The sequence below is a fragment of the Triturus cristatus genome, chromosome 2_1, assembly GCF_964204655.1.
Source record: "Triturus cristatus chromosome 2_1, aTriCri1.1, whole genome shotgun sequence".
Lineage (NCBI taxonomy): Eukaryota > Metazoa > Chordata > Amphibia > Caudata > Salamandridae > Triturus > Triturus cristatus.
This window is the reverse complement of record NC_140581.1, coordinates 72,471,917-72,499,129: the sequence shown is the minus strand read 5'-3', so window position 1 is coordinate 72,499,129 and position 27,213 is coordinate 72,471,917. Positions and strand designations below refer to the sequence as shown.

Below are 27,213 nucleotides of genomic sequence, written 5' to 3'. Positions count from 1 at the left end.
ACTGTTGCACTCACTGGAGTGGGAATAGTAATTTTTACCCCTACGCTATCCAACGCTTTCCCTACTGTTGCACTCACTGGAGTGGGAATAGTAAATTTTACCCTCCCGCTATCCAACGCTTTCCCTACTGTTGCACTCTCTGGAGTGGGAATAGTAATTTTTATCCCTACGCTATCCAATGCTTTCCCTACTGTTGCACTCTCTGGAGTGGGAATAGTAATTTTTACCCCTACGCTATCCAACACTTTCCCTACTGTTGCACTCACTGGAGTGGGAATAGTAAATTTTATCCTCCCGCTATCCAATGCTTTCCCTACTGTTGCACTCTCTGGAGTGGGAATAGTAATTTTTACCCCTATGCTATCCAACGCTTTCCCTACTGTTGCACTCTTTGGAGTGGGAATAGTAATTTTTACTCTCCCGCTATCCAACGCTTTCCCTACTGTTGTATTCTCTGGAGTGGGAATAGTCATGTTTACCCTCCTGCTATCCAACGCTTTCCCTACTATTCCACTTACTGGAGTGGTAATAGTAAATTTTACCCGCCCGCTATCCTACGCAGAAAATATTGAATATTTTTAATAAATATTACGTTAATATATGTATAAATTTATTAATTTTAATGTTATTTAAGTATTTTTAAGTATGTGTCAGTTAATTATATGTATTATTTCATTAATTTTACATTACTTTTAAAACATTTAAAAAATTCGATATTTTGACTAACTATATTATTTACAACGATATTTTGGATTCGATATTTTTGTACTTTCCTGTTTGGAGATAGGAATTCGATATTTTGGTATTCTATATTTTGGCATCGATATTTTTGTAAGTCTATATTTTTGTAGTCGATATTATGTCAGTGATCCGCCAATATTAAACATTTTACAAGCCAAGCTGCTGCCAGCACTGCCCTATGGTCATCTAGCCTTTCCAGGTAAAGTGGGCCCATGCCTTATGAACTACCAAATAATACTGGCATAGAAAAAAATATTTTCCGTCCCCCCGGCATGCAAGGAGGGCCAGGATAAGTCTGGATACGGGCCTGGTAAGCGCAGACCTCTACTGTCTAGGAGACCTAGTGAAATATTTCATCTGCATCCTGCACGCCCCAGCCCTATCACTGAAAGCGGAATCACACTCCATATTTGCCGACGAGCTCTCCCCATGGCGCTCGCAGCTGCAATCAGCCGTCAGTGCATTCAAAATTGAAAAAAGAAACTTGTCCAATCCAACCATCCCCCTGTCAATGTGGAAAAAACAATAAATAAGCAAACCACTCAAGCATCATATGAAAGGGACATTGAAAGGCTTCAACACAAGCCCCTTGTACATCATGGAGAAAGCACAACCATACTGCAGCAGAGTGGGCTAAAGAACGGTGATGGATCAAACCCAGATCTGTTGACTGGGTGTGAGTGTTTGATTGGTTCTGATGCTCCGTCCATCACCACCCCCTTTTGTACCGCTTTGTTCACCATAAGTTGGCAGGGTATGCTCAGACGTGAGTCCCTTGCTCACTTTGCCACTGGATCCAAGCAAGCCTGGCTGAAGACGGCTGAAATGCCAGAAACCGGTCCTAGGAAGCTTGTTTCCGGTCCAGGGAAGGCATGGCTTGGCAGTTCGGGCTGGACTGTTCCCATGAGGCACAGGGTCAGATTGATTTGCATATGGCCATTTCTGAACTGGGGTATCAGAGTGGGCTAAAGAACGGTGATGGATCAAACCCAGATCTGTTGACTGGGTGTGAGTGTGTGATTGGTTCTGATGCTCCGTCCATCACCACCCCCTTTTGTACCATTCAAATAATCCTCTGTGGGCACGCAGGGATTGGCAGCAATCATGCAGGCTGTGCAGCTACCACTTTGAGTCTTGTCTACATCTGCTGTGCTGCTGTCCCCAATTTGCGACGATCGACGTTGCCTCATAATTTTAGTCTGCCAGGGTGACTCCTACAGGTGCTGCAGGTAAGTATCAGACTTATGCTTCACTAACAAGATAGCACAAACCCTCACAAGGTTGGGGAAATTCAACAGCATCATCCAAGCGGCACTGCACACAGCCTAGCACTGCAGACATTGATAAAGGCAGGAGGAGAGATATTCCTGCGGAGGATCATTCAAGCACCAATGAACATCTGCCCAGATGCACATCCTGACGCACCACCTGTTAAACTCAATGAGCATTGTAACTTTCTATGGACTGCCTACATTCCACTCATACACTTCGTCTTATCTTTAAGAAAACATTGTCGAATTTATTATTTTAATTTTTCCAAAAAAAAACGATTTTAATGACTGTTGGTAAAACTTTTTAAGTGGCTTTTCATTACTGACTGGCTGTTGTTATAGGCAATGGTGTCATCCAGTTCACCCACATATAATGTTTTTTATTAATCGAACATGAATAAACAAATACTAGAGTGAGTTTAGTTATCCTGGAATTTTTTTAACATTCAGTCCTTGGTGCCTTAAAATGAGCAAGTGCTGATTGAATGAATTGAATAATTATGTGGCCACAAATGTGCAAATAAGAAAACCTACCTACCAAAGAAATGGAACTGAAAACAATATTCAGTCATATGCAGGGAACTTTATTGATTTACAGATCACAATAGCGAGGAACAAAAGCACATGCATGATTCAGGATAAAAAACAAAGACGTTGGTGTACATGTTTTAGCTAACTTTTGAAGAATGATAACATACAGAAAGCACAATGATTAACTCCTACTTAACACATTGGGTCTGTGCAGGTCTTGATCTAGAAGCCATCTACTATGCAGGGATATGTTCTGAGGTAGTGGTGCTTTAAATGCAGAATTCTTGGTCAGGGCAAGGCAAGACATTCAGAGGCACCTGACACCACTTTGAGATCAAAGGCCACCATATCTGAGACTCTACTGAGTCCAAGAACAAAGGTAAGTGACTTGCCTAAAATTCAAACATAAATGTATCTTGAGGTCTTTTAATTTTAGGCGTCAAGAACAGAGATACTTAACAGATCTTTTAATCCAAGGCAGAGATATTTCAAATGAATGGGCCTGTATTTAGAGCGAAAGACTTGATACACCAACTGTAGACTGCCTGCCACCTACACCCATTGGAATGGAAACATTTACACCCACTGAATCCAATTCAATCCTGTTCAAGTCAAAGCTCAAAGAATTAAACACGAGTTAGAGAGAATATGTCGGCCCTCTTAGAAAAATCCAGATATGTCTAGATCCGTGTTTTTTGAACATTTTGCAGCATTTACCCCTGCATTTACCACCTCCTTGATGCGGTTCTTTTCTTCTGCTGGCATGGGTGGGATGGCAGCGCCCAGCTGGCAATTGATCGTTTTAACTCTCGCCTCCACACTCATGTCAAACTCTTCTTTTTTTGCAATCACCAAATCCTGGATTGATTTTTGTGCCTCTGCACAGCCACTTTGTAACTTCTCACGCTCGATCTGGAACTGTGGGTTTGAGGGAGTCATGGTGAGAAGTCGTCCTAATGCGCTCACGCGGTCCATCAGGTAGCGCTGGGACACCTCGCTGTAGGTAGACGCGATCATGTTGACTAAGTGGGCAACACTGCTGGCTTTGAAGGCTCGGTTGTACAACATGTCCTTCACAAAGGCATCAGTGGAATAGTTGGGAATGTTCTGCGTAGATCTGGCGTCCTCCACTAATTTATTGACTTCTTTTGAGAGGCAGGACCCGATGAGGCTGGATATCATCTGGAAGAAGCGGACCATCTTCTCCCACTGCTCCTTCACCTTCCCCAGGGAGTCCAATCCTTTAATGAGCATATTTTTAGCTGTTTCAAAATCAATCTTTTCCAGATTATGGCCCCTCATTTCAACCAGGATCTCTGTTAGTTTCTCATTCTCTTTTTTAAGGTTTTCAAAGGATTCCTTGTACATGTCCTGAGTTTTTTTTAATTGAAGTAGGGATTGGTCCACTCGTGCCTGTGCCATTTGTGCCGACTGCGTGCCTATGCCGACATTGCCTTCACTTTTGGCTGCATTCGGTGGCTTTTGCTGCAAAGGCTGAGCGTCAGTCGCTGATTTACAATAAGTATCAACTTTTAGTGACCTGGTAATTACTGACTTTATGTTTTGAGCAAGTAATTTTAAGTAGTTCTCGTCTGTTTTATTGGATAATGCTGCTCTTTCCAAGTCTTCACACATATCAACACCAGATTGTAAAATGGCGTCCATCAGTGTTTGTGCTTTACACTCAGCTTCATCCTCTATATCCTTTTTCAAAGTCAATATCAGTCTTTTTACATAGTTTGTTGTCACTGTGTTCTCTCTGTCATCGTAAACAATCTTCATGTTAATAGTTTCTTCCTTACTGTCTAAGACTTTTCGAAAGTCATCTGTGATAGCGGTCATCTGATTGGACTTGGAGCAAATATTGTTAGTCGCATGTGTGGACTTCACATCTCCTGCGCCAGCAGCACCAGCAGGGCTGCTCGTGTCAGTGCTTCTGTCCATACCATTGTTTGAAGAGATAGACAGTCCGTCAAGAATGCCACCCACAAAATTAGCAGCCATGGTTTCCCACACAGAGGGCACATTATTCATAGCATGCTTATAAGCATCTGAGGCATCCTTTAGTTGTGTCTCAGTGGTCTTCTTGAACTCCTCTGCCATTTCCACAGATTTCTTTGAAGATGCTTCTCTTATGGTGAGCTGTTCCAGGGCGATCGTCACATCCGTCAGCTTCTTCTCGTAGCCCCTCTTGGAGTTCAGACAAGCTTCAAGCACCTCCTGGACTAGATGAATGGTTTCACTAAAACTCATCTCCACGGACTGCGCTAATGATATGCACTCGTTGGACACACTGAGCAAAGCGCTTAGGCGCTTCGGGAGCAGGGCATTCACAATAGCAGTGTTCTGGAACAGAATTGTGACTATTTCTTTATTAGCACTGGGCATGGAACCTGTGAGGAGCCTGATCTGATCCATGTTTTTGTTTGCTGTGCTGAAGGAAATCCAGGCTTTATTGCAGACCTGCATAAGGGTGGCAGCAAAGGACTCTGGGTATTTCATGTACTTGAATCCATTTGTTGGTGGATTCAGATTGATAGAGAAGTCCCCTCCAGCTGATGAAATGGCGGCCAGCTCTCCCAGAATGGCGATGGAGATGGGGGCGGGCATCAGGAACTCTTCCCAGTTGGCGTAGGGTTTCATCATCAGCTCATTTTCCGCCCTCACGTCCTGGGCTTTAGTGACGCTCCTGACGGCATCCTTGAGATTAGACTCTGATGTTTTACAGTCAACTTCCCTCTTGAGTCCTAGAGAAAACATATTCCAGAAAAGTTGTATTAATTAACTCAGTGACCATTAAGCATGAGAGAACACTAGGGGTAACAACAAAAATTTGGTGCAAAATATGTCCAGTTGGAAGGGTTCTCACATTAGTTCAGACATTCAATGCCAACAAAAATAATCTTCCGATCCTGCTGCTGAAGTAATCGCTCTCACAACTAGACTTCACCTGTAGGACAGTAGGAGCAAGGTTCATCTTCTCATTTGAAAAGATATTTATTTGGTACAAATGGAACATTTTCTCTACACTACATAACAGCAAGAAAGCATGGGCAAATAAATGCTCTGCACACTTCATTAATATAGCATAACTATCTAGATGAATTTATTTCTCTTGCATGCAATGGAGATGATAGAGAATATAATCTCTTCCGGGTGACACAAGTGCACATCCTGTCCAATGGCTGCTCCCACTGTGATGCCTTATTTCATGTATCTGCATGCCCTGACTGAAATTGGGACTACTACAAAATGGAAGCATAACCTAGGCATAAGTTATTGTCGCAGTGAAGGTGAGATCTAAGTGTGTATGTCGGTTTGGCCATCCAAAGATGGACAGCAAAAACTGACATGCGCACTTAGACTGCCCACCACTCCTCCCTGCTGTCCATGGAGGATGGCCCAGCCCTGCCCCACCCTGCACTTGTAGCATTGTCTCACTCAGTCAGAAAATGAAACATAAAATGATAATACAATTGTTTTATTATCATTTCATTTTTCATTTGCTGGTGCTGAGCCAAGGCTGGACTGGCCGTAGTGGGCACCGGGCGTTTCCCCGGTAGGCCGTCAAGGTGGGGGCCGGTTTTTGACCCATGGGGCAGTGCTGCAATATCGCCCCCCCTGTAACAAACGCAGCAGCTGTGCTTGAAACTAGCACCAACCCTCCCCCCACCCCCCTCCAGGGTGGCTCTTCTATCAGTAGCCCCCCCCCCTCCCCCAGGCCGGTCGAGCAGTATTGCCTGGGCTGGTTTATGTTCCCAGTCCGGCCATGCTCTGAGCAGTGAGGCAACGCTCCTCCGCCATTACAGAGGAGTATCCTCTGGTTAGGAGATTGTGACTAAGAGGTCATCATTGTGTCAGAAACAGTTAAGCATACTAGTAGACATGGGGATCCTAAGAAAAGACAGATACATAGTAGACATTAAAAAATACTAGTACACCCAGACATACTTTACATAGACATAATACACACAATAGATGTACTGATCCCACTCCACAAAGTCATTTTCACTTGTAAAAACCATTTACGAGAGAAGTACCAGGATTTGCAGCTCATCCTAATAATGGTTGGAGGTTTTTTCCTGTTGAGTGAGAATACATTTCCTGGGTAAGAAGAACACCCCAGACTTCAAGTGGTGTCAGGTAAGGCATTTCCCAAGGGAAATAATATTTTCTACGAGAAAAAATATAAGCGAAACTTCAACTCAAGCAAGCCTAGAAAAAGTCAATGTTGCCCAGGCTTCAAGATGAAAGTTTTATTAAAAGGAGAGAGTAGAAAATCGACCCCTGTGCAAATGTGTAATTTTCATACCAGGAGGTATGTTCATACTAGACATATACCATGTGACACCAGACACATGTACATGCTACACATGTACCTGGTGACAGCAGCCATGGGCATAATACACATGTAGATAGTGATACCAGACACGGACATACTGCACATGTACCTGGTGATACCAGACACAGGCATACTACACAGGTACCTAGTGACAGAAGACACAGGCATACTACACATGTACCTAGTGACAGAAGACACAGGCATACTACACATGTACCTGGTGATACCAGACACAGGCATACTACACAGGTACCTAGTGACAGAAGACACAGGCATACTACACAGGTACCTAGTGACAGAAGACACAGGCATACTACACAGGTACCTAGTGACAGAAGACACAGGCATACTATACAGGTACCTAGTGACAGAAGACACAGGCATACTACACATGTACCTGGTAATACAGGGGACGAGCATACTACACATGTAACTAGTGATATCAGACTTGCTTATACTACACATGCTTCTGCTGATAACATACATGGGCATACTACACATGCACCTAGTGATACCAGACATATGTATACTACAATTGTACCTAGTGATACCAGGCATGGACCTAGTAGACATAGTGCAGGATATGCCTGACACAATACAGTCCAGAGCATCAGAGGCTGATACTGACTCTGACACACAGTAATGAGGATTGTCTGAAAGACATCAGCTTCAGCAGCACCTCAGTTTAGTGATTCAAACTTACTGTGGTATCACATACAATCCATTGCAGACTCTCATTATGAGAAGACCAGACAATGGGGCAGTATTTCCCACAGCCAGAGTTACTGATGCTAGGGGTAACACCAACTCAAGTGATGATAAAGATTTTGTCCATTATTAATTGCACCTGGATTTTCACATGGAGATTTCAGCAGTCAAAATGTCTGTATAAAAGGGTGAGTGTCTTGTAACTTTTATGGTGATGGTGTTTGCTGTTTTCAGACCCATCGAAATGAAAAGGAAACGTGAAACGTGTTATAAGGGACTTAGATGCCTCCATGAAAAAGGAGGAATCATATACTGTTGAAAAAAGAGCAAAGGCATCGGAAGACATTTTACACTGTGTAAAGGAAGAATCCATGAACATTAAATGAAGTTGTGTATGTGCACCCTTCTTTATATTTTGCCGGCACTGGGAATCATTGAGACAAAGTAGTGGCATCAGTCCACAGGTCGAGCATCACCACTGCTTGAATGGACATGTTCCTTTGGAGATCATGCCTGCCAGGACTGCTTGGTGTATCCACAGTTTCTTAAGCCAAAGGTTCCCTTCTCGTAGACAGAGCAGCTATATTGACTTCACTAATTTACATGTGTTGACATGTTTTAGTGTGAACATATATTAAAAAATGGTTTTGTATGTTCCTATTTATGGGTTATTTTCCAAAGTGGAACATCTGAGCTTGCTTGGAACAGAAGTCCTTTTAAGAGCATTTACTATTTTTCTTGTCATCTCTCATCTGTCCTCTTGGTTCACTGCTCTACTTGGAAGCTGTCCCCTACTGAAGGAAAAAGAGCCAGGTATGAGAGCCATCTCCCTCCATACAGGTTTCAATACCCACCTTAATGTTGTTTCTGTAAACAGCAAAAACATATTGACATCAAAACACTAACTTATGTCTCGTGAGTTATAGTCAATATGGACAGCACGCGTTCAGCACTTATGTGCTCCTTTGAAAGACCATGGATAGCACAACAATCTGCTAACCCCAGTATCACATCCTAACCAAGAACTCATCATGACCAGGTGGGTGTATAAGTAGTCTTGTGATGGCTCCTCTGAGTAATGGTTTTGGTGTGGCTGGTGGGTGATAATGTGGGTGCAGACACATTTTATATTCTATAAAATGTACATGGGCATCCCCTGCTGGTATATGTTGTACAATCGGCGGCCATGTAGAGGTCCAGCCCCCTCCTCTATTTCTGTATCGAGGGAATCTCTTCCACTCCCCACCAACGTGCCACATCTCTCTTGGCCATCGCCAGATCCAATGTAGCAAAAAGTAGCTGGGCTCTATCAATGTCAACCTCGCTCGGGATCCCCAGTAGGATGAAACCAGGGTCCACTGGCAGGGCTACCCCTGAAGTCTTCTTCAGCTTCCCCACCACTCTCTTTCAGTATGTCTGCAATGGGGGACAAACCCACACTGTGTAGTAGAAGTCCCCCTTGACATTCCTGCATTTAAGGAAGTATGGCATCCCCACCCTACCCATCCAATGCAGTCATAGTATACCCTATGTAGGATTTTGTATTGGACAAGGTGCAGTCTAGATTTAATGGCCACTTACCTAGGGTGCATAAGTGCCGCCTCCAAGTGAATGACTTCCAGGCTTCCCAGGTCGCTCTCCCACCTCTCACTCAGTCTCCCAAGGTTGTCTGGTATGTTAATGATTATTGTTTTATAGGTGGTAGAGATTGCTTTCTTCACAAGTTCTTCTTGTAGCAATCTCCCTTCCATTGGAGCATATTCGGGTAAGTCAGTGCACAATATTCCATCTGTCTGCCAGTTATGGCGTAATTGTGCATATCTGAGAAACTGAGATCTATGGAGCCCATACTCTGTACTGAACGTGGACCCGGTGTTAAGTTCGCCTTTTTCCACAATCACCCATCGTTGATATGGCCAATAGATCCCCTGCCCTGAATCCCTTTAATTTTCTCAGTTCACTAAACCATCACCCCGCCCTGAGAGGTGTATTCTTTGTAACTTGTTGCATCCATCCCATTCCTTTCGTTGGTCTGTCCCACAACTCCAGGATAGCCTGAGTCTCTGGTAGTAGTGTGGATTGCCCCTTGTCACTATAGAGGTAGTGCAACTCGTTATGTGGCCCCTCCACATCCCTGTCTAACCTGTGTGTGGGATGATCCTGTGCCCTGTGTAGCCATTTGTTGGTATCGATTAGATGTGCGGACCAATAGTATGCCTCTATGTCCGGCAGCCCGATTCCACCATTGTAGGGGTTGTGCTGTGGCATTTCCAGAGCTATATCTGAGATGACCTCCTTGCCACAGTAAGGACCGGATATCTCCCTGCTGCCCAGTAAACACCACTCATGAGAGCGAGTGGTACGTGTTCTGGAGACCATACAGTAGTTGTGGCAAAGTGATCCTTTTAAAAATAGTGGTCCTCCCGAGGAGTGAGAGGGAAAAGTCCCTCCATCTCTCAGTGTCTTGCTTGAATTTTGTGATTACCTTCCCAAGGTTACGTTGCCTGCAAAGTTCCTTATGCAGAGTGATAAAAATACCCAGGTACTGGAAGCCGTCGGAGATCACTTTCAAATCAACGGGCAAAGACAGCCCCGCAGAGATCTCGCCTGGGTTGTATATTGTGAGATTTTTGATCCTATACCCAGAGTGTCTCCCATACTCTTCTACTGTATCAAACAGAACAGGGATAGTATTACAGGGATTTTTGACATAAAGAAGGACATTGTCCATGTAAAGGGTAATCTTTTCTTCCTCCTAGTTGGTGGGGGTAATTCTAAAACCTTGTATTCGTGTGTGGCAACGAATGGCACAGGCCAGAGACTTCAGGGTGAGTGCAAATAAAAATGGGGAGTGGGGGCACCCCTGGCTTGTACCCTGACCAATGGGAAATGCTGAAGATGACATTCCATTCACCCTGACTGTGGCAGTGGGTGCTCTGTAAAGTAGAAATTTAGGCCCCATACCAAATGTTACTAATGTACGATCAAGGAATGCCCAGTGCACTGCATCAACTGCTTTTTCCACATCTATGCAGGTGGTTTGTCCATTGTGTGTTTAGAAACCACTCTTTTAGAAGTGGCTCGGTTTTTGTGCTCTAACATTTCTGTGTGTCTCTGCCTGGTTATGGATTGACTGTCTGTGTCTGGATTTGAAAGTGATAGGATCTGGGGAATGTCTTGACCGAGGAGAGGAGGTGAGACAGCAACAGGCTGACCTGCATCTGGAGTGTAGGGGGGAGAAGTAGCCCCTAGAGGTGAAGAGGCCTGGGTTGCTGCCATAAAACAATGGTCCCATCTCCTGATTGATTGAGAATCCAGAACCCCACCAATCAAAGGAAGGTGTCACTGGCAGGGAGGCACCCAGAACTGGTATGAACAGGGGTCAGTGCCCCCCTGAACACAAAGACTTCTAAGCCATTTAGGGGTACAACTGTGAGAGCTGAAACCCCTGGACTTTTGAATGGAGAAATTAAGTGATCAAGTCTGTAAAGGATTGAACCACTTCGTGGTCAAGAGGAACCTTTGCCAAGGAAGAGACAGCTGAAGAGACTGAAGAAAAGGACTGACCCATGCTGTGTGTTTTGGGGCTGGCCTGCGGTTTGCCGCTTTAACCAAGGAGAGGCTTAAGGGACTTTGATGTGTGCTGTGTCCCCTTGCTTGAAAGGTGAAAGGACGTTGCTGTGTGCTGTGTCCAGAAGTAACTTATGCCCAAGGGCCCAAGGTGAGCTGGCTCCCTGTTGCGGAAACTCAGGAGCACAAAAGTTTCCAGGAGAGTCTCAGCGACACTGTGTGCATGTGCTTTTTCCAGCCTGATACCCTCGTAATAACTGCCCTGTGATTGTGGGCGCCTGGAGTCCAAGTTAGTCTCAGCGACGCTGTGTGTCTGTGCTTTGTGCAGCCTGAGACCTTCATGAGGATCGGCCTGTGATCGTGTGCACCCGGAGTTCAAATGAGTCTCAGCGATGCTGTGTGTATGTGCTTCGTGCAGCCTGAGACCTTCGGGAGGAGTGCCCTGTGATCATGCACACCTGAAGCCCAAGTGAATCTCAGTGACGCTGTGTGCGTGTGCCCTGTTGCAGCCTGAGATCTTCGTAGCACCAACGGCCCAGACCAGCAGCCCCAGAGGAGCTGAGCCGCCAGCCTGAGCCCGCCTTTGCCAGAGCGGGACCTCGAACCAACCCCGTCGAGGGAGGGCCCGAGGAGAGGAGAGCGAGGTTGCACCTCCCAGGTAACATATGTCACTGCCTAGGGCAGGGTGCGGGTTCGGAGAGGGACACTCTTGGCCTCTCCCATTCCTGCAGAGCGAGCCTCTGCTTCGGCTCATATCGCAGCCCGTACTTGCCAAGAAGTGGCAGTATCGGGTCCGGAATGCGGAGCTACATCATACCCGTGTGGGGGCATCTTTGATGGACGCTGACTGCGAGTCAGTACAAGGGCCGGAGAGACCGCCTAAGGCACCATGATCGGTGCTTGAGTGTATTACGCTTTGCATTGTTTCTGCATTACAAACTACCTGATTGTTATAATACGCATTGCACTACTTCTGCATAACGAACTACCTGAAGTGTATTTTGCATTGCATTATTTCGGCATTACAAACTACCTGATTAGTGTATTATGCATTGCATTATTTCTGCATTACGAACTGCCTGATTGTTGCATTACGCATTGCACTATTTTTGCATAACAAACTACCTGATTGTTGCATTACGCATTGCATTAGTTTGCATAATGAACTACCTGATTGTTGTGTTACGCATTGCACTATTTTGGCATTACCAACTGCTTGATTGTTGCATAACGAACTGCATTATTTTTACATTGCAAAGTGCCTGATTCTTGCATTACGAACTGCATAGCATTGTATTATGACTGCAGTGGATCATTAAGAATTGCTTATTAATATCGCCAGAACTTACAAGGGCTTGCTGGCCTAATAACCGCCCAGGAGTAATATTACAAATACATATATCTTGGATTTATATTATGTGGTTTCATCGTATATATTTTTATATAAATTTATACTTGTTTTTATGAAACTCGTGAGGAGTCCATTTGTGGTGTCATCATTGAGTTGCTGAGAGCGTGGTTGCAAATATTTTAAACACTTGCTTTGAAGATAAGCCTGGCTGCTCGTGCCAAGCTACCAAGTGGGTGAGCGGGGGCTGTCTGAGAAGGTGTCCTTCCTTTCCTTGATGTAGAAGCAAGGGTCTCTATTTGGCCTAAGGTACCCACTTCAGCCAACGAGCGACCCCCAGGTCTAACATGATGTTTCTCTCCTCTTGAAAGTGCAGGGGGGTTTCCCCTGCACAGTGAAACATAGAGTGGTTTTGGAGCAGTCGCTCAGTATTTCGCTTGAATTCACTGACGCCAGGGCAGCACGATTTCACGGTTGCCCTGAGAGCAATGCATTCAACATAATTGGGCACAATTTCCCCATTTGTGCATGGTGCACCAGTTTGATGGTGCGCCGTGGTGCAAACAAGGAAAGAGCGCCCAAAATATAACAGGGCCTCTGGTCTCTACAATTAATGGCTCATCAGATCCCATCCAGTGCATCCAACCTTAATGTAAATTACAATCTCAAACAGGGAGACAGGTGCTGAGTTACATTCTGTACCATGGATCATTCACACCGAGGTTTTTAAGTGTGTTTATAATGTATAATATTATACATGCTTTGCCGGATGTGTAAGAGACTCACAATTCAAAATGTACTGCAAAATGTATCAATCCAATCGATATACCACAAATATTAACCAGCGTAGAAAGAACCTGTTCCATCTGTAGAAGATACAGGGCAGAATCTAAAGGGGACGGTGGGTCACAATGTCATTTGAAATTAATATTGTGTCCTAAATATTGTTTACAAAAATATTGACCCATGCGAGTGCAGCTTTTCTGTTACCAACTCCAATGGAGGTATAACTTTGTGGATGATATCTATGACACAATATTTATTTCAAGACCTCATTCTGAAAACAATATTAATTTACAGTGACTCATAGAAGACATCCCTGCACTGTGACCAAGCCGTCCACAGGCCCTTTTTGGATCATGAGAGGTCATCAGACAGACCATTAATATTTGGGTTGTTGTTTGCAATCAGACCAACGAAAAAGCACCCAACCACATGCTGGCACCGTTTGTCTGAATTAGAGAAGATCAGAACAACAGGTGTTTAATAAGTCGACTAATACTTGCCACCCAAGTAATTCACATAGCCTCGAGGTCCCCGAATAGCCTGAATTGTTACACTTGTAGGGTGTGATGTTCGGTGGTTGTGTTGATTCTGTCGTTGGCGGTGCTGGCAGGAGCAATGGGATAAGTGGCCTCCTAAGGGGGTCCATGGCATTTAGTTTTTTAACAAATTAAGCACTGCCCCTTCAGTGCTGGTGCCACAGATTGATCGGTAATTCTAAATGTCTGCTGATGGAGTCTGTGCACTGCTTTGGTTTGGAGGATAGAATGAGTGATAATGCCATCTGCCATCTCGAGTTATAACTCACTACCTGGAATGGAAGGAGTGGCAGTACTGGGGCCAGAGTGGGAAGCTGTACTTTATGTCATCGTTGATCTTTGTGGGGGCAACTGTTATCGAAGAGGCTGACTGTCGTAATACACATTGCAAATATTGCTGCTAATGAACTGCCGGACTGTCTTGTGATGCCTGACATTATTTCTGCATATCGAAGTACACGATTGTAGCTCTACGCATTGCATTATTTCTCCCTTGCAAAGTACAGGATTGTGGCAGCCCACATTGCATGATTCCTTAATTGCAAAGTACATGATTGTAGCGGTGCGCATTGCATTATTTCTTCATTGCAAAGTACGTGATTGGGGTGTGACGCATTACATTATTCCTTCATTGCGCAGTACATGATTGTAGCTGTACGCATTGCATTATTTCTCCAATTTCAAGGTACCGGGTGTATCGTTACACATTGTATTATTTCTCCTTTGCCTAGCACAGGATTGTATCATTATGCAACGCACTATTGTTTGTCCATTGCAACATGTGTGATTCTAGCTGTGCGACCAGCATAGCATTTTGAATGCAGTGGTTGGGATTTGAACCTACCAGTCAGCCGGAATGAATATTACCCTTTATTATATGTTGGCGTTTGTATCGTGTGGTCTGATCATATATCTTTTTATATAACGTTTATACTTGCTTTATTAAACTTGTGTGGAGTCCATTTGTGGTGTCACCAGTGGGTTGCTGTGGGTGTGGTTGCACATACTGTACACTCGAGAGATGTGCCTGGCTGCTCGTGCCAAGCTACTAAGGGGGTGAGCAGGGCTATCTCAAATGGTGTCCTTACTTGGCCTAATGTTGAGTGGGGAGTCCCAGGTATCGCATTTGGTGACAGTGGTGCAGAAATGGGACTCTGGCCACCAACATTTGGCGGAAGGGGTGGGTGTGGTTGCACATACTGTATACTTGTGCCTTTGAGATAGACCTGGCTGCTCATGCCAAGCTACTAAGCGGGTGAGCAGAGCTATCTCCAACAGTGTCCTTACTTGGCTTAACGTTGAGTGTGGAGTCCCAATTCTTGCATTTGGTGACAGTGGTGCGGGACTGGGACTCTGGCCTCCAACATTTGGCGGCAGAAGTTCAGGACCTCCAAGAAACTAGAATCCTGTACGTGGGTAGAATGTATGAATGAGTACACACGGGCACTGGATTGAAGGATGCTGGGCACCAACATCAATGATTTTAATGGCTTATGCGATTTAATCAGTTGGGAGCACTTGAGTAGTCTGTGTGTCCCAGAGCTGCGCCAGCATCTATTGAAAAGTAAGCTGACTGATCCCAGTAAGCTTGCTGAGGAGGTGGACCGCTGGACTAGTACCCGGGTCCACAAGGGGATTGGTAGTACCACTGCCAAGAGTATGCAGGGTCCCCTCCCAAAGGTGGGGGAGGACAAGGGTAACCACAAGGAGTCCTCTAAAGGGCCCCAAGGTAGTTCCCCCAAGAAAGAGTCCCAGTCCCCCAAGGCCAAGAGGGCCTGGGCCTCCAAGGGCAAGAAGGAGCCCCAAGGTCCTCCTATGCGTTACTTCTATTAAAAATTGGATCATATTTCCCCTAAATGCCCCAAAAAGTAATCTGCACCCACTGGTGCTCCAACACCTGGTTTAGTGAGTGTAGTGTTGAGGGAGGAATTGAGTCCTTGGAATGGGGAGGAGCAAGCAGTTATGACCCTGGTCTCCTTAGGGGATCGAGAGATGGTCTAGGAAATCTCTCTGCCTGAGAACACTAAAAAGTACAGGCAGTGGGTGACCATCAATGGATGGAGGGTGGAGGCTCGGGGGGACAACGGAGCCAGTTTGACATCTGTCAGGTGTCAGTGGGTGTCTGAAGCGCAAGTAATTCCCGATGTGCTTCACCCTGTAATGTCAGCAGACAATTCAGTGCACCTCTGCAAGGTGGCGCTGGTTCCCTTTGAATGGGGAGCGGTCTCAGGTTCCTTGAAGGTTGTTGTAAGTCCATCCATGCCTGTAGACTGTCTGCTAGGGAATGACCTGGAGAGTTCCCACTTGAAGGAGGTGGAGCGCCAGGCGCATTTGGAGATGTTGGGTCTACCTGAGTGGCTGTGTGTGACCACTCTGTCTATGGTAGCCAGTAAAGGTATTCAAGAGAACATGGGGCATGAAACAGTGGCCCAGGTGCCTGCCAGTAAGAGAAGATGCAGGGGGTGTGGGAAACCGACCCCCACTGTTCCCATGGTCCAGGAGGAGGCACTCTTTGAGGGGGATGCCCTGGAGCCTACAGGGGAACAAGTGGCTGAACTGGGGGACCTACCCGGGCTGACCGAATGGCAGCAGGAAGGGGGGCCCTCCAGGGAGGAATTCTGTGGGGAACAGAAGAAGTGCCCTTCTCTTGTAGGGTTGCGGCAGCAGGCAGCAAACCAGGCAGCAGGTGATCAGTTGGGATCACACTTGATTTTCTAAATAGGGTACTATCTTTTGCCCAGAAAAGAGATGGGTTCAGTGGCAACGGAGCTCCCATTTAACAGATGCTAAAGGGCGCAACTTTCTGCTGTGTCAATTTGTTAAACACAGTAGATCAAACCTCTTTAAAGTAGGAGAAATTTGAGTGTGGGAAACAACCTGCAGGAAAATGGTGGTCCTGAATCGGGTGCAAACTCCTGAACCTTAGGTAAAGCAGCTCAGAGAATAAAGCCTCCTGTGATCATCACCAACCAAGAGCATGGGTACTATGGAGACATCATTCAAGCTGCAAGCTGCAGCATATGTGGAGTGTGGCATTGAATTCATGAAATCTAAGGTACCTCCAAAGAATATCTCCATCACTCCGTCCATGATCCCTTCTTTTGATTACTCTTTGTAAGGGTGAGATGGCCTTCAGCCCTCTTGCTGTGGAGGGAGGGTGTCTAATAGTGTTATGATCACCGTTATCACTGCATGAAGTCACTCTTTATCATAAAGTAATTCAGACTCCTGTGGCAGAAAACTTACTGTAAATGTCAAGTGGACCAGAATAGGAACTTTCGAAGATGGAGAGCACGATGACCAGAGAGTAAATCAGTATTCGGGTCCCCATGGTGCAAGGTTTGAGTGATCTGCTAGCCGGGTCTTCTTCCTGCATAGGAAAGCAGTAAATACCATTTATCACTTATGTAGGATACAGAGACAACTTTAAACCCTAAATATCTGAAGCAACGACTATCAAGAACAGTATTGGGCCTAAAATTTGAAGAGATGGAAATTTGTTCTTGGAAAGGTAATAAAGTTTGCAGGACGTTGCCTCTACCTCGGCTCATCCATTCCCCTGAAGAGCTCCAATATTCTGATTAGAGACTGAACACATACCCCTTACTGTCTCAGAAGCATTGTTTCCTAGTTTAACAGAGGTTATATACATTTACTGCCCACCACTTCCATGACGGATATTCAATGTCAGAAAAGTCTTCCCCATTTACAAGCAGGGTTTACAGTAACTACTCACCTCCCTCCCTGTGTCAACTGTGTCCCTGATGTCATTTTAAGGAGTTATAGACAAGCAGGGTGAACTTGTATATTGCAAGGGAGCTGTCTGCATTGTTCTATGACCTGTGACACTGGAGTTGTGATATAAGACATAACCCAAGAGTTGAGGATTGTCTCTAGGTGAGGCTATTTTCTGTCACCATTTTCACAGAGATAGACATCTGCGAGAGGCTGCACTCTGGTACAACTCATAACTAAAGTTTAGATGGCCAAGGAAATTACCCGCTATTCCAACATAACAAAGCCACCACTGCACCTCTTTGCTGTCTAATATCTACTTATTATGGTTCAAGCAAAGCAGAGAGAGCAAGCTCTCTGATTGCAAAATACCTTTTTCAGCTTACCAAGATTTTACAGTGGCTTTAAAGCTGGCCTGTTGCTTATTATTGTTTTGCCTTATTGTCATTTTCAGTTACTATCTTCTCATTCATTTACTAGGCTTGTCCATATTATGTTTGTTCCTCTCCTAGGTAATAGCATCTTCACTTGCACTGCTCACTTTCAGGTGAGCTACATTTTTATTTTTGCTTATGCACTCCACTAGAGTGTATGTATTTTCCACCTGTCTTCCTCATGTGACTCTTTCTCTCCCTCCTACTCTGTCTTGCTCTCTCTTGTCCATTTGCTTTTCTCCCCCTCACACTGCTATGTCTCTTTTCTTCTTGCCTTTTCCATTATGCATGTATTTTCCAGCTGTCTCCTTTGTGTGCTTCTCTCCCCCCACACTGTGTTGCTGTCCCTCATCCATTTGGTTCTCTCCTCCTGTGCTGCTCTCTCTCTTTTTTAGGTTGAGCCTAGGCAGGGATGCGCATAGAAGCCAATCAATCAATCAATCATAGCATTTGTAAAGTGCACTACTTACCCGTGAGGGCCTCAAGGTGCTGGGGGGGGGGGGGGAATTCTGCTACTACTTGAAAAGCCAGGTCTTGAGGAGTCTTCTGAAGGTCAGCAGGTCTTGGGTCTGCCGTAGGTGGATGGGAAAGGTGTTCCAGGTCTTGGCGGCGATGTGGGACAATGATCTGCTGCCGGAGGTCGCTCTTCGGATGCGGAGGACTGTGGCGAGGGCGAGGTTGGCAGAGCGGAGCTGGCGGATGGGTTTGTAGAAGCTGAGTCATCTGTTGAGGTATGCTGGTCTGGTGTTGTGGAGTGCCTTGTGTGCGTGGGTGAGGATCTTGAAGGTTATCCTCTTGTTGATGGGGAGCCAGTGCAAGTCTCTAAGGTGGGGTGTGATGTGGCTGTGGCGAGGGATGACAAGGATCAGGCGTGCAGAAGCGTTCTGGATGCGTTAAAGTCGTTTCAGGAGTTTAACCGAGGCACCTGGGTGGAGGGCGTTTCTGTAGTCCAACCTGCTGCTGACGAGGGCCTGGGTGACCGTTCTTCTCGTTTGGGTGAGGATCCACTTGTAGATCTTGCGGAGCATGCGGAGGGTGTTGAAGCAGGAGGAAGAGACAGCGTTGACCTGCTTAGTCATGGAGAGGGTGGAGTCGAGAATGACCCCTAGGCTGCGTGCATGGTCGGTGGGTGTTAGAGCTGTTTCCAGTGCGGAAACAGCAAAAATGAGGAGAAATTAAGCATTTCTCCTCGTTTTGCCATGTTAAGACCAAGTTTTACCTAGTCCTAATGTTGGCACCGTCTCCTATTTACACCACTCTTGTAAATAGGAGGCAACGTCAAAATCAATGGGTATTACTTTGGAATTCCCATCACAACACCCATTGCATGCCCCTTTCAGGCTAAGTGTAGCATGAAAGGGGGCCTTATTACAAGGCGGTGTGAAGCCACGTTAAGTGGCTAAATGCCATCTTGTAAATAAGGTGAAGGGTTTATCGCCACAGGAACGTCATAAAAAGTGACGTTCATGTGGTGATAGGGGTTTGTAAATGTGCCCCTAAGTTTGCAAGCTTCACAGTCTCTCTGCTTCGTGCACAAGCACTTTTAACATATGATGACTGCTTTGGGACTACTGGAATTATGAAGCAATGGAGGACAAAATTATGTCACAGTGTAGTGGAGATGGAGTTTTAGATACACACATTGCTATGTTAGCATAAGCGTCTTAGAAGTTAGAAACGCCATCTTGCCACTTTTGCTGTTTTTGTGCACGACACTGCAGATAGTTGTTATTATATGAAACTGCTTGCCTGCCTTTTCTTCACATGAGAACGGTCTGTTGTTCACATCCCTAGACCTGCACCGCGACCTTGGTCTGAACATTGTGTGCAGAAACAGTCAGGGCCAACAAACAATGTATGCTTTTGAATTCAGGTTGATCGGCCCACGCTCTAGTCATAACACGCACACAGCTGCAAATATCTGAAACTCGAGCACCTTTAATATTGGGAGCGAGGGACCTGAGCTAATCTGTTGAACTCCCTGGACCTATGACACAAATTAACTTAATTATTATAATTAAATGTGCTAATCGTGTGCAATACCTTAACCTCTTTGAACAAAGTTCATTTCAAAACTCTGTCCTATACAGCCAAAAATCACTCACTCTTCCTCCTACAGTTCATTCAGCTGTGCTCTGCATCTGTTACAATGAAATCCGTTGAAAGCCCCTTAAAGCAACATCCAGATAACACCAATAATACTGCATAGGCAATATATTTATTTCTGTAAAAAGGCTCCACTCACACAGATTATAGGTGGGTGATGAGAGTAACCACCCTTGCACTTTGCACTTATGATAAAATCTTGTGTTTCTTTTCGTCTCACAGAACACTGCCCAATTACTGTTAACATTGCGTATTTTTGCTTATGTGGTCATTCGGGAGACTATTTTTTCTTTGATCCCTGCTCGTGTCACTGTTTGCCCCGTCTTCAGTGGTTCAGCTTGGGTCGCTCATCACTTATTCTCCCTGTACCGTTCAAATACAGAGAAGAAATAGACGCTTGAGATGCAGTTTTCAAAATCGCCTCTTTTATTTTCCCTGACTTCAAAGTGCAATGATTTCCCCCAAACTGCCCCCGCTTCGCTGCTTTTCCTTTAGCGAGCCTCGGTCACCGGACCTTCTGCAGCCCAACCTTGCAGCACAGTTAAGGGCAAGGATTGGGCAACTCCTGTCGCATTGTCTCTGACCCTTGTTTAAATAATACCAACTGAGTGGCCAAAAGGTTTTGGAGCACTGTAAATGAGCTCTAGTTACATTACACAAGGTCAGATTCATTTTTTTGTTTTTGGGTGCATGGAGATTAAGTGATGCCCATGCCTTCCCTGTTTATTCATTACTGCCCTTCTACCTAACAAATGGAAGCATTTTGTTGTTGTTGCTATGTCCAGTGACCCATTACCCAGGGGCTGGGACAGAGGGCAGAGTCAGGGGCCTGCTGGTAAACGGATGGTACGAGCAGTGTTTTGAATGGAAAACTCTGGAGAAAGATGCCTGGTGAATGCAGGTCTTGGGGAGGAGGGTTGTGGCATCTCCGCCATTAGAAAGTACTTCACTGCTTTTTTTCATAGATCGTTCAATACTGTTGTGATTCTGTCACACACAGAATATTATAGAGCTGTTGACTTGCCTCGAGGCACTTATATTTCTGTCTGTACACTAAAAAGCATTATTTTCATAGGCTGTTCAATACTGTAGCAATGCAGTTGCACAAAGAGGGACTAATTACGATGTCTGTCGGTAAGCCTCTGCCCGCCTGTCGGACGCTTACCAACAGACATGGTAAGTTTACATTCCGACCGCTGAATTATTATGTCGGCGGTCGGAGTGTTAACCGTCTGGGGGAACCGACTGAGTTCTGATGGGCTCCAGTCGTAAGCCGCTCATAATCCCTTAAGGACGGCATTTCCGCTGTCGGGATTATGATGTTGGTTTCTGACAGCCTTCCCATGTTGGCCTTTCTAACATGGAAAGGCTGCCAGAGAGCGACTTTGAGGGCCCCTCACATGGCCCCCTTCTCCCCTGGCCCTCGGGCTGGGGACCTGGGCTGCCCCCCTTCACATTCCTGCACCGTATGGCAGGCACCTCATCGTGAGCAGCCTGCCACACTGGCAGGGATGGGCAAAAACTTTCATTTTACGATGGGCGCTTGTGCTGCCGGCGGTTTGGAACACTGCACAAGCTCCCATTGTAAAATGCACGTGTGCACCAAGCGCGGTAGCATCCTCATTCAGTATGTGGAACCGCCGAACTATGGTCAGGCGGTTCCCTCACCAAAATGGTGTAAGGCAGACGCAAGTTCGCCCGACATCGTAATGAGGGCCAGAATGTTATAGTGTTGTTGACTTGCATCAAGGCACTTGCCTTTCTGTCTATGCATTAAAAAGCCTGGGAATGTGTACACAAATGTTTCCTGGGGCAAGCATGCATTCCTGCATCAATCTGCAAGTCCCAGTATGTAGTAATTTTATAGCTCTTCAATCCCTGGTGGCACAGCACCCAGGATAATGTGCTGAATGGCTAAACACTTATAAGGTCCCAAAGGTGAGACATATTGTCTACGAAAATGCTTGTTGTGCTTCTCTCCCACATCTTGCCTCTGTGTTCTCTCCCTTTTATATTTCTCCCCTCCTCCCTAAATATTCTGCGTTTCCCCTACCTACCTTCCAACCCAACCTTTCCAGAACATTTGTTCTGTTTTGTTAGTGGTGTTTTTATGCTAAAAATCTACGGGCATATTTATGAGCCCCTTGCACCATCGTAGTGCCAGTTTTTTGGAAACTACAAAATCATATTTATGAGGTCAAGCTAAGCCAGATGTTGTGGCTTTGAATGGCCTCATAGATGCGGAGTATGGTAAGGCAGCGCAAATCTCTGCGCTGTCTGATTCTGCGCTAGGGAGGCGCTCCATGAGCATCATGGTAGGTTTTCCGACGCAACACCAATGGGTATTGATGCTTCCCCAGATTTACAAAACCATGTAAACCTGAAGTTGTGCCAAATGCTTACTCCTCCCTAGTGGAGGAACAATGAGGAGAAATAACTTCATTTCTCCTACTTTTTTCCTCTTTTCGTGTGTGCTGCATTCTGCAGTACACATAGAAAGAGGAAAAAGCCTGCCAGGATTGTTGTTGTAGAGGAAGGTGGTCCTTTCTGCACAAAAACAATTGCTGCCTACAACACAGGTACCCTTGCACCGTGGTGCAAGGGTACCTGCTCTGGCTCTAGGCTGCTGAAATGACACCAGCACGGGGGAAAGGACAGGAATGCTTCATATTGGATAAATACAATGCATTTGCGCCCCTTCACTTTGATGTAGGGCAGTGCTGCAAGGTGACTTCAGGGAGTCCGTAGGCGGTCACCACTACACCCCCTTACTCCTCTACACTTAAGATAGTCATGAGCTCCTGAGGGTGCGGCCTGTGTGAGCAAAGGGTTGCAATGCAGAAGTGGCACATCTCCCCCTTCCTGAAGTGGGCCTACCAGAGTGTAACAAGATGTTTACCTGGCGCAGATGTCACAACATCTGTCAATGATGAGGGGTGCCAGGAATCTGCTCCCTAGGTATGTCCACGGGAGATCTGTGGCACCAGAAGCTCAAGTGTATCGACACAACACATTTTGTGTGAATACAGCCCATTTTGAACATTTCAAGATTTGCTGGGCACACCCAAAGGGCCATAAATCTTTTTTTTCTTGATGTGCTATCTTGATCCAGAAATGACATGCGGTAAAGAAACTGTTTTTTGGGCTGGCGGGTCAATACAAACCAAGATTTTCAAGGATCTTTAGTCTTTGGGTCACTCGACAAAGGACGAAATATAGTATGTGTTAATAGGCTACATATCTACGTGCTGTACATTACACAGCCAGCTGTGGATGTAGGACTGGAACAGTGTGTGTTAACCATGGGGGTGAGGACGTGCACTTCATTATTTTTGTTGCAGTTTTATAAAGCACAAACTTGGCCCAAGGGCATCACCGCACTTTACATAGGAATTAGGAAGTTTACATCACATGCACATGTTGCTTTTTTAAGCATTTTAATGGACACAACCTCTCCAGGTTGGTATTTGCTACCATTAAAATGTCTTTTTTTATGCACTAAGCGCATTTTCGGAGTCAGACATGTTAAAAAGAAGTTTGTTAAAGAGTAGGCAGTGGTCCAGGGGATCACTGCCACATCATAAGCAAATAAAAAAAGAGAACTGCTCTATTTAAACGCAGTTCTGTTTCCATTAAGGAATACAGGCTGCATTAAGAATATATTGCTTTATTCAAAAACAATCGCAGGCATGGTGTTCTCCTGTCCACAACAGCCCACCATCCCTGTGATGGCCTCTAATCCTTGTGAGTTGCAATTTGCGACCTACCTCAATCATGAGGTAAATCACATTCCTACTCACTACTATTAGGAACAAAACATCTGGCCCCTACTTCCTCAGTTCGGAAGCTCTCGCCATTCTGCCACCTCATCATGAAGCAGAGTCAGATTTGGGGGACAATGTAAAATATGTGGACTGGAGATAATGTTACCAGAATTATTGTTAGTATTTGATAATGAACAGATCATGTTTGCATTGTCAGTGAGTACTTTAGCTGTGACATTATTCCTGAAGACAGAAGAAGAAAAGTAACACCCAAGGAAAGACCTCTTCAGCTCCGTCACGTTTCCACCATCTTGTCAGGACAGGTGTGTCATAACATTGATGCACTAGTATAAAAGGGTGCTTTATTGCATTGGAGCATGTAGTACCTTAACAGGCATATGCATAAGGAAATGGTGCGGCGCAGGGCTGCGCTGGGTCATTTCCATAATGCAGGGATGCTCCGTATTTACAAGAATATGGTGCACCCCTGTGTTTTCCATAGCACTGGCGCTAAAAATAGCTGCCTACCACCAATATAGACACCGTTGTGCCACTGTGCAAAGGGACACCTTCCTGCTCATAAATAATCATTATTGGCGCTTTGCTCTTTCTAGGTGTGTTGCAGAATTCAGCAGACTTAGAAAAAGCACAACAAATGTTCCTCCTCGCTTCACCAATCTAACACCTGCTTTTGCATTGTGTTAGTTTTTGGTGCTGCCTAAGATTTACACATCCTTGTAAATCTGGGGCAGCGTAAAAAAGCAGTGGGTGTTGTGGCGAAACGCTCAAAGCAGCACCCGTTGCACGCCCCTTTCATGCAAAACCTGCGTGAAAGGATACCACATTTACAAAGCGGTGTTAAGACATGCACAGTGGCTTAACTCCACTTTGTAAATATGGTGCAGGGCATTGTGCAGCCGGAACGTTGGAACAAGTGACGTTTTGGTGGCGCAATTCCCTTGCACCTATGCCCCTGGGTTTGTGTTGCGCTTTGTTGCACTAATGCAACACAGCACGATTCCTTGGTGAGTTTGCTGCTCGCTGCTGATGTCTGTGTTGCATATATGTCACAAGTTGAAGTTTTGTCTAGTCCAGCTTAGCTTTTCACTATTCTAAAACTGATGAATTGAGTACCAAAAAAGTGAGTAATAGTTGCTTTGATTATTTACAAAACTTAGAACTTTGCTAAAATAATCGTTTTACAAAACAAGCTTTTCGCACATCTGGCTTGCCTGCAATACCCCAAATTCAGAAGGTGGCCCTATTAATCCTTGATTTAAAATTGTGAACCAGAAAGTAACTGTGGCCACCTCACCTGAGACGTGATGAAAACATCTGTGACATGTCATTTCTCTGGTAGTATAGAACTCACTAGTGCTGCTACCAGACATCTCCAGATGTGTGCAGCCAGATGCTGACAATGTATTTGTATTCTTAGAAGAGGGTAATGCCAGCAGTCTTCCCACCACCTGCTCTTAGGCCCAGGATTGATGTATGTACAGTGTGTTGGAGCAGGGGACAGAAATGGCACTTTGTGACAGGGCGGTGCCAGATTTCAGCAGAATGGCATCATGTGCTGTAGGTCAGTGTAGGCCGATCCCAGTAGCATTGCAAGACACACAAGTGACCCATCCCAGCATTTCTCAACAGATCAGACATGCATTGCAGGAGTGCACTGACATGTTACATGTGGACAGTACTAATGCGCCTCAGTGGACCCGCAGTGCCATGGAGCGCTGACGCTTCCACATGTGAATGCCATGTAGACACTAATACAGTGCACAGACCTTCTCAGCAGAGCTGTACTGGTGATATGGCCACCGTGTCACTGCGCATAGGGGCAGGCTGTCACAACAGTGCTCAACAGCACCTATTCTCAATCACCGTATCCTGTAGGCCTGTGTGGTGCTGTGGGACGAGGATGTTTGAGGGGGTTGCATGATCCATGTAGATAGTGTCAGGAGTGATGGTGGCCAGAATCTGAGCAGCTCACTTGGAGGTGAAAGGGCAGCGGTTTTAACCTCTTAGGGTCCCATGGTGGAAATATCAGGGCAGAGTATGTTGGTGAGTTGATGGGACCACTTATGATGGAGGAATTCCTCCTGTAGGCTGACATGTCTACAAGCTCCCTAAACATTAAAAAAGGGGTTGCAATGTACGTTTCATTCAAAATATTTGTTGCAAATACAGTTTCTCTTTTTTTGCTGTAAATTCCCCACACAAGTAAACATTCAGCAGAGATTTTTCTGCTGTGAAATCTGCTTTTTTATCTATTCAAACTACACAAAGTTGCAAAGAGAATAAACCTTTACACATCCTTTCTGCTCACCTTCTGTCCGTCAGCTCAGGAGGGATCTCCCACACTCAGTGAGTGATGGTGTCAGGTCTCACCTCTGACTGCTGATCTCTGCTGTGAGCTCAGGAGGGATCCCCCACACTCGGTGAGTGATGGTGTCAGGTCTCACCTCTGCCTGCTGCTCTCTGCTGTGAACGCAGGAGGGATCTCCCACACTCGGTGAGTGATACTGGAGTAGAGATCTCTCTAGATATAGACCCTGCAATGCAAAGTAGGGGGGAGGTCTGGGAGGAAAACATTTTTCCACAGAACCGAAGCCATCAATCACCTGCAAGGCGCCAGCAGACAGTGAGGTATCTTGGCAAATATATGAGAGCAAAAATGTTCTTTGATCACGTTTAGGCCTGTCGCGTGCAGCTCAGACCGGACTGTGAGAGTAAGACACGCGATTCAAACGCGAACAAATCTAAAATGGGTCTCACACATCGTTTACGCATAGCAGAGCCCTGTCTGTGCATGAAATCATATTTAACCACTCCAATGAAAGGTGCACTCTCTAAACGAAGCCCTTAATGCTGCCGAAGCAGGTACCCGGGTTCATGTAGTAAGGATGTCACCCAAGGTCCGGGAGCCCAGGACATGTATAACATTCTGGAAGACCGGAAGTGACGTCGAAAGGCAGGACATGTTTAAGCGTGATTATAAACTGTGACTTAACAGCAGTAAAACATAATTTGAACTATTGGCTTGGCTACCATTATTCATTTTTATTGCATTTTATACAAAAGGGCCTAATAATGTATATCTTAGTGCAATGAACACCTAACAATCTGGGTCTGGGTTTCCTTGTCATCCGGTGCAGCACTGCGCCAAGATGCGAGTGTGCGCATCATTCGACGCAAATCTAAATGCGACCGTGCACAATATATGAGCCTGGCGGGAAGCGGAACTGCTGCAACTCTACAGGGCATGTCACAAAAAAGGCTTTGCATTAAGATGTGTGTGTAGTGAGGAGTCCACAAGAATTACTTCTCAAAGTTGAGTT

At 45.5% G+C, this 27,213-nt stretch overlaps 1 protein-coding gene across 1 annotated transcript; it reads right to left on the bottom strand.

The window, feature by feature from the left end:
• Positions 1–2,575: 2,575 nt before the first annotated feature.
• LOC146863766 (uncharacterized) lies at positions 2,576–26,393 on the bottom strand. The gene is made up of 3 exons (XM_085627938.1): positions 26,202–26,393; positions 17,080–17,203; positions 2,576–5,290 (listed from the first exon to the last, which is right to left on the bottom strand). Exons 2-3 carry the CDS (start codon positions 17,162–17,164, stop codon positions 3,204–3,206), a joined length of 2,172 nt encoding a protein of 723 aa, XP_085484064.1. The 5' UTR covers positions 17,165–17,203; positions 26,202–26,393; the 3' UTR covers positions 2,576–3,203.
• Between the last annotated feature and the right edge of the window lie 820 nt (positions 26,394–27,213).

Bases quoted from the DNA above. Each gene is read 5' to 3' on its own strand.
- LOC146863766 (XM_085627938.1), bottom strand. From the start codon at position 17,164: ATGGGGACCCGAATACTGATTTACTCTCTGGTCATCGTGCTCTCCATC. The intron at 5,291-17,079 runs GTAAGTTTTCTG...TGTTTTCTCTAG, and splicing joins TGGTCCACTTGACATTTACA to GACTCAAGAGGGAAGTTGAC.